Genomic DNA, 7,736 nt, shown 5'->3' with positions numbered 1-7,736 from the left:
TCCTGCTTAATCAATGCCAAGAAACATGTCTGACCTTGTACACCCCCCTCCCAGGCCTCAGCTACCAATTTCACTGCAGGGTGCTGCCTCTGTCATGCCCTGGTTGGAGTTACTGTAAATGTCAATTGCCTTCTTCCCATTCCTCAACCCAGACAGCCTCAGGGGCTGGAGCAGAGCTGGTGCCCCCTAACACAGAAAGGCCCTGTGCCCCATTCTCCATCTTCATGGGCCAGCCAGTACTCCCACCCTGGGGCTAGAGTAGAGCTGCCATTTCCTGGAAGGGAAAGGCCTCAAACCCCAGCCCTGAGCTCTGTATGCCCCATTCAGGGCAAAGTCACCCTAAGAGGCAAAAAAAATAATTAAAAACTGAAAAAGCCCCTGCTTCTTTTCTACCTCCTGATGAGTGCTCCCTGTCCTGTGATCTCTCCCAGGGCAGCAGGGGCTCTGTCTTTGCCAGTGCCAGTTGGCAAATCAGGACCCTGTTGCTTCAATCTGCCAGGGATGATTCCCCACCATAGACCAGCACCTCCTGTGGGTAGTGGTACAGTTTTGCAGCAGCCAGGCAGGAAAGATCCTGGGCCAGGGATCTGTTCTGCCTGTCTTCCCTAGGCTATGAGAGGCTGGTATAAAAGCAATCCAGAGCTCACAGCCTGAAAGGGGAAAGACTGAAGTTCAGAGGAACTTGGGGGTGGACTGGGTAGAAGGATCAGCATCTGTTCTGCTCTCAGAGGCATAATCTCTGCCCTTCTCCTCTGACTGAAGAGATGCACGCAGCTGGTTTCTGCCTCCTCTCTGATATCAAGCAGCTCCCAGTGGCTGCTCAGTGATTGCCAGTCCATCAGCACTTAGAGACCTGGGAAGGACTGAACCTGTGGGTGGAGATGCTCTCCATCTCCAGCCCCTCACCCCCAGATCCCTGCCATGGTAAGTTTCACTTTATGTCCCAGGGGCAGGGGGGATTGATGTTAATTACTTATCAGCACAAGGCCATGCCAACTCCAGGGGAGCCCTGCTTAGCACCTTGCCCTGCTGCTAGAGTGGACCTGTGGCTGCTTGGGGCTTGCAGTGAGTAGACAACCCAGCACCCATGTGGCCCTGCTCATCCTGTCCATGTCAGGTCTGGGCAACCTGACACCAGCTGGTACTTGAGTGCCAGGGAGAAATCATCTTGTGCCAGTGACACAAGTCCTGGGAAAGACCTGGTCTAGGAGATGAGTTTTGTTGGGCCTCAGGTTGCTGCCTGCCACTGTGGCCTTTTCAGGGAAGCCAACCTGGGTAGACAGTCATCAGAGACACTGTTCCAGGCTGTAGTGTGGCAGTGGCTGTAGCTGCTGACTGTGGCTGTGTTGGAGGGAGCCACAGCTTTAGAGTGGGGTATGATCCAGAGTCCACTGCACTGCCAGGAGTCTGTCCTTCCTTGCCAGGCAGCCCTAGGCTGGAAACAGCCTGGACCCCCTGCCTATCTGCTCCCTCAAGTCACAGGGTCCAAATACCAAGCCAGCAAATCTCCAGGCCTCTCTGGGGACTGCTGGCCACCCATATCTCCCTGTAACAGAGAGGTTCACCCTGAGAGGCTCTGCTGTAAATTGGCACCTACCTTCGCCCTGCCACCTGGGTAAAGGGCAGACTAAGCCCTGATGCCCATATGGGATACCCCCGCCCCTGTACACCCTCCCCTCACCCCCTGGACTGTCCTCCCCAACAGGCTAACTCCACTACTTATTGTCAACCCCAGTTGACAATAAGAGGCTATCAGGAAGGACCACTCAGCACTGGACAAAATGGGGACCCATGCCCATATCCAGATACTCCCACAGCTGGGGATGCATATCTTTTGCCACATTATCTCTACCTGAAGGCTCCCACTGCATTGGATCTCACCTAACACAGCTCCCCAGGCAGGTCTCTTGTGTAAGAATCAAACCCACAGCCTTTTCATTTGGAAGTATGGGTTGCTACTACCCTAGTCAAAGGGGTGTTAGCATGGGGAGCCCACAGACACAGGGCAACCATCAGATGGAGCTACAGAGCCACTGGATGCAAATACAGCAAGCGCAGGGCTCTGAGTGGACAGCTCAGCAATAGTCAGCTCCTCAGCTACATTTGCCCTGGCCAGGGGTTGGGGCTTGGCCAGAGCAGCAAGGGAATACAGAGCATGGAATCTTTGGGGTTAGTAGAAGGTCACAAGAGGATACAGTCTTGGTGCTCTCTTTCCATAGGGATGGGGAGGACCAGGTTGGCTTGAACCCATGCTGGATGCTGGGGCTCCCTGAGCAATCAGGACTGGTGCAGCAGTTTCAGGTCAAGGAGAGCTGCTCCCTTCCCTCCCCACCTCCCTCTGAGAGGAGCAAGGTGAGCTGAGAACGCAGGGGAACTTGGGATGTTCTGGACTTAGAGGTGGACTGAGCTGAATACCAGTCCAAAGGAGAGGGGATAAGACAACGGAGGAGGGTCAGGAGAGCCACCTAGTGCTCTCTACTAGCCAGTGGCCACGTTGGGCCTCCTCCCAGCCTGGGAAGGCAGCCTGTCCCAAGGTGGGAACCCCTGGAACTTCCCTCCGGTGACACCAGAGTTGTACTATTGCAGGCACGCACTGAGACCCACACTGAGTGAAGAGGGAGGGAAAGGCGTTGTGCAGAGGGGCAGCGTAACTTGGGGTGGGCAAGCAGGCCACCAGCCATGGGCACTGACTTAGAGGGGGCACAAGTATTGCCCCCTCCTGCAAGGAATCTTTACTACAGCAGGAACAGCCCTGGGTTGAGGGGAGGAGTGACTGGGGCACTAGGAGCAACCCCGGGGAACCTGTGCTACTGCCTGACCCCCAACAGCAGTAGCCACAGCAGCACCAGCTGCTGCCTGAGTGAAGAGTCAAGCAGGTATGACTCCTCTCCTGTTGCCTACTCTCCCCTCTCCCTGCTCTCCACTGGCCAACATAGTTCTCCCCCAGCCCACATCTCTATCCTAGGCACTGAAATACTTCACTATAGCTCTGCAAACAGGAGACTGAGACGTGGAGCTTACCCAGCCAGTGCCAGAGCTAGGAAGAGAGCCTAAGAGTCCTGACACCCTAGATGTACATGCATATGCACCACAGACCCCAAACCCATTGCACACCCACTCTGTCACTGGCCAGAGCTGTCTGGTCCTTAGCCTTAGGCACCCCATCTCCCTGGCCCACCCCAAAACCATAAAATGCAGCTGAGCCCCCATCCAATGAGTCCCTGCTTGTCAGGTCCCCATGGGCTAGGTAACTGGGCTCTCCAGAGACCTCCCACATGCACATCCCCAGCTGCTCACCCAGATCAACTCCCCACGGTGCCAGACTGAGGTAGGCTCTGCCCCGTTAGTTGCTGCCCACCCGCTCAGAGAGCCCAGAGCTGCAAGGAGAAGCAGGCATTGTCTGATGCTATGACCAAAATGCCCTCCTACTTGCTCTGACACAGCTGGGGTCAGGCCTCCCAGTGGGGCTTGGTGTGGGGCAGCAGACACTGCAGCTCCTGGTGTGGAACAAGGAGATGGACAACCAACTGCAAAGGGGATTGGGTTTCCTTCCAAGTGTGCACACAGCAGCAAGGACTGGCTGAGCCACCCAGCTGGGATCTGGCTTGAGGATGTGGTACCTCCAGTGGCCAAAAGTCCCACAGGACCTGCTGGGTTCAGTGCCTTGCCTCTGCCCTGTCCCTACCAACTTAGCTCCCACAGGAGCATAGCTGGTGTGTCTCTGAGAGGAGTGTCTGGCCTCTGTGGGGGCTCCTGAATATCCCTTGGCTTCCATACCTGAGACCCAAGAGAAGGACCCCTTCTCCACATGGGGCTGGGAAGTGCCTCAGGAGTCAAAGGGGTCCAGGTTGGTCTGGATCCTGGGGGCACAGGGCACTCCCTGCTGGCCTGTGAGAGATGATAGCCCAGGGGTGGGCAAAATGCGGCTCGGGGGCCAGTTGCAGCCCACCAGGCCATTTTATCCAGCCTGCGGGGCCCCTAAAAATTTAGAAAATTAATATTTATCTGCCCTGGGCTGCCTGTCATGCGGCCCTCGATGGCTTGCCAAAACTCAGTAAGTGGCTCTCTGCCCAAAATAATTGCCCGCCCCTGTAATGGCCAATGTTACACACTGTGGGGCTGCCATGGGGCCATGGGGAAGGGGGATGATGTGGCTTTCATCTGCCTGCCCACCACCGCAGTCATGTCCCACCACTGCAGCCTTCCTGTTTCCCCATTCCTCAGTCCCTAGATAGCAAGCTCTTTGGGGCAGGGGCTGTCCGTGCAGCACTGATGGGCAGCCCCACCCCTTAGCAATGCAACTCATTGAGCAAGTGTTCATTCAGGAGCTGGGTGCATGACTTCCCTCCATTTCCTACTGCAAGGGCTAACTGGATCCCTTTGGGGCTGCTCATCTACTAGGCACCAGAGTATGAAGAGGGAATTTGCCTGTTGGAGGATCCTGCAATGTGAAAATCAATGATCAATGCCAAGAACTGCCAGCTGCAGAGAGCTGGAGTCACCCTGGAGCTGAGAGTCCTCTGTCAAGGCAGAACCAAGCCTCCGGCTAGCAGGGAGTTAAAAGTAGGAGTGCAGTTACTGGTTATCATCACAGAGGGAGTCTGGACCCATGATGTATTCACTCTGGTGTGAATCCACATTTACACCAGTTTAAGTAAGGAATAGATATGAGAGGAATAGTGATGTAAGCTATTAGAGTCTGGTATAGAGTTGTCCCAGGAGAAATCAGGCAGTAAAACTTCACTGTTGTGGGTCACACTAATGTACAGGGAGGGCATCTGCATTATCTCAGGGTAGCCATTTGCTTGATGCAATCAGGTGAAGACCTCCTCCCTGCCATCTAGTGGAAAGGGACAGCGATAGAAGCCTACGGCAGCAGCTACCCACCTGTCTGCTCCAGATCCCGGTATCATTCACATTGCTATAAAAATGTGAGGTACGCTAGAATTAACATGTCGCGTGTTCAGGCCTAAAAGCACCTAGACAGCAGAGAAACTGTAACCTTCTACAAAAATGATAGAGAAATAGGTATATGTGTAAGGGGATATCCATGGTCTCCTCATCAGTTGGTTGTAGAGGTGGGAACAGAACCCAGGTATCCTGAGTGCCAGCCTATTAGGCCATGCTGCCTCTGAAGCAGCTGGGGCTGGTGCTTCTCGGGTTCCCCTGGGTGACAGACAGGTGTCATCACCCTGAGTTCCTCCCACTGCCTCTTTTCTTTACAGTCAGTCTCCAGGCCACTGGGAAGGGAGGATGAAGCCACTGGATGCCTCATCCTACCAGAGCACCAAGAAGACTTACAGGATGCCAGAGGTCTGGCGGACAGCCTTCCTCATCTGCACAGCAGCAGTGGGCTGGCCGGCCAACAGTTTCATTGTGTGACTGACAGGGTGGCACCAGCAGCACTGGGGTTCATACATGGACATCCTGAGCCTGGCCAGTTCCGACTTCCTCTTCCTTGGTGTCTCCACGCTGCAGAAACAGTTGGTGATGCAAAGCCACATGCCATCTGCTGCAGTACCTGTAGTGTGGGCTCTGACTGCAGCCTCCTCATATCAGTGCTTGCAGCTTTAATGAGCGCTTGCTGGTGCTGCTGTGAGTCTGGTACTACTGCAACTACCTCGGGTGGCTGCCCCGCTCCAACTGCCTGGGTGCGGAGCATCTGCCTGCTCTACTTCCTCTTCAGCTCAGATGCCTGCACAGCCCTGAGGCACTGCACAGCAGCCTCGCTCTTCACCACCCCCATAGCGGATGCAGGGAAGAACCAAAGCACTTCCCTTACAGCTGCCTCCTTAGCCCTGCCCTGCCCATGAGTCCAGTCCCCCCTCCCTACCTCAGCACTAGCAAAGACTGGGTCTCAACCCCACTCACAGCCTAGTAGGTACTGACGTGCCCAACTGAGGCTATGCTGTTGTGTCAGTAGATGAGAGGCAGAACTCGCAGGGGGTCAGCCAGCTCCACAAAGTCCCCTGGGAGGTCACAATAGTGAGACACCCAGTTTTACAGCAGGAGATGAAGACCCTTTCCTGCACCAGTGCAAAACCCCAGCCAGTGCAGCTCATCTGTCTAGACTGGGGCCAACCTCCCCAGCCCTGGCAACACCTCAGATCCAGGCCAGGTCCTCCCTGGGTGCAAAGCAAACTTAGCTTGGTGGAGGTGGGCACCATTTCCACCCTCACACTAGGAAAGGAAAGACTGGGCTTAGTGCTGCCACTGCTGCTACCCCACCCCAGCATTAGGCAAGGGCAAGCCTAGAGGACTCTGTGCTTTTGCTGGGCAGCCTCAGTCTCATGTGGGGAGAGAGGTCACTGTGTGTATGCAAGATGCGGTACATTAAGACGATGGCTCTTGAGAGCCAGACCTGGAGCAGGTGAAGGGCAGCTGAGATCCCCACAGCAGAAGGGACATAGACAACCTCAACTCTTCCCACCAGGGGCATCTGCTGCCTGGATTTGCAACTGTGCCCATGCAGAAAGGCCCATCCTGATCCAGCACTGCACAGATGTTGGGAGGTGCAGCCCCATCTCTGGGAGCCAGGGAGGCAGATGCTGCCCTATAACCACTTGGATACGGGGGTCAGAGGGGACCTCCCAGGGATGGGAGAAGATGGCAGAGTTTGAGAGGAGGTGATGCTTCCCTTCTATGCGGCATTGGTTAGGCCGCAGCTGGAGTACTGCGCCCAATTTTGTGTGCTGCACTTCGGGAGGGATGTGAGGGTTGCCAAAATATGGAATAAGCTTCCAAGGGAGGTGGTGCTGTCCCCTTTCTTGGAGGTGTTTAAAATGAGATTGGACAGACACCTGGCTGGGGTCATCTGACCCCAGCACTCATTTCTGCCCAGAGCAGGGGGTCAGACTCGATGATCTAATAGGTCCTTTCTGACCCTAACATCTATGAAACTACGAGATGCTCCAAACAGGCCCCAACATATACCCCAATCTCCCTGTTCACACTGACTAGGAAGGTGGGATGTGCCCGCATGTCTGGAAGAAACCGTTTTTCTCCAGCCAATATCCCACCCTCAGGGTGTCCCCAGGGCTGCAGTAGCTTGCACACATGGTGGCGCTCCCAGCTGGCAGAGGACAGCGGGTGCAATGAGAAGCTGGGCGCTGCCATGCAAGGGATGCCATCCAGATTTTTTTTTCTTTAAAGAAATGTTTCATGTTCCCAGCCAAATGAAGTCCCAATCCATGAGTCAGTCCAGAACCATCAGCGGCCCTACAACCAGCAAACATCCTCCACCCCCACCAGGGCGTTCAGATGTTTCCGAGGTCTTTTGGCAGGCATCCTATATGCAGGCCCAAGCATATGCAGGCTTGGGGTTCAGATGACACCAAGTTTCACCTGCCCTCAGCCATGTGGCCACAGGAGCGAGCTAGGGAGGAGCCTCTCATTCCCATCAAGTGGGCTTTAAGCCCCAACACCTGGGCGGGTGAACTAAACCGTGCCAGAAGAGTAGTTATCCCTCAGGTGCTTACAGAAAGCTGCCTTCATGAGCCCAGATTTTTTTGTGTTATTTGTATCCCAGGCCAAATGAGCCAAAACTAATTCCAAATCCAAGAGCCCAGCGACATAAGCAGCCCTACTGCCGGCAGACATCCTCCACCTGCACCAGGGGCTTCAGATGTTTCCAGATCCTTTGGCGGGGGTCCTACGTGCAGGCCCAAGCCCGGCGGCTCGGGGGTCGGGATGCCCCCCAGTTTCGCCTGCGAAGCGGCTGGGGACAAGCGCCCGGG

At 55.2% G+C, this 7,736-nt stretch overlaps 1 protein-coding gene across 1 annotated transcript in view; it reads right to left on the bottom strand.

Moving 5' to 3' along the window:
- LOC102373673 (calcium-binding protein 2) overlaps positions 1-5,375 on the bottom strand; it is a 29,717-nt gene extending 24,342 nt beyond the window's left edge. The window contains exon 1 of the mRNA XM_014524930.2: positions 5,302-5,375. Coding sequence (XP_014380416.2) covers positions 5,302-5,375 — 74 coding nt within the window. The remainder of the gene's footprint in view (positions 1-5,301) is intronic.
- Between the last annotated feature and the right edge of the window lie 2,361 nt (positions 5,376-7,736).

This window comes from Alligator sinensis, unplaced genomic scaffold (genome assembly GCF_000455745.1).
Source record: "Alligator sinensis unplaced genomic scaffold, ASM45574v1 scaffold1002_1, whole genome shotgun sequence".
Taxonomy (NCBI): domain Eukaryota; kingdom Metazoa; phylum Chordata; order Crocodylia; family Alligatoridae; genus Alligator; species Alligator sinensis.
Note: the sequence above shows the minus strand (reverse complement) of the source record. Positions and strands in the feature narration are given on the sequence as shown.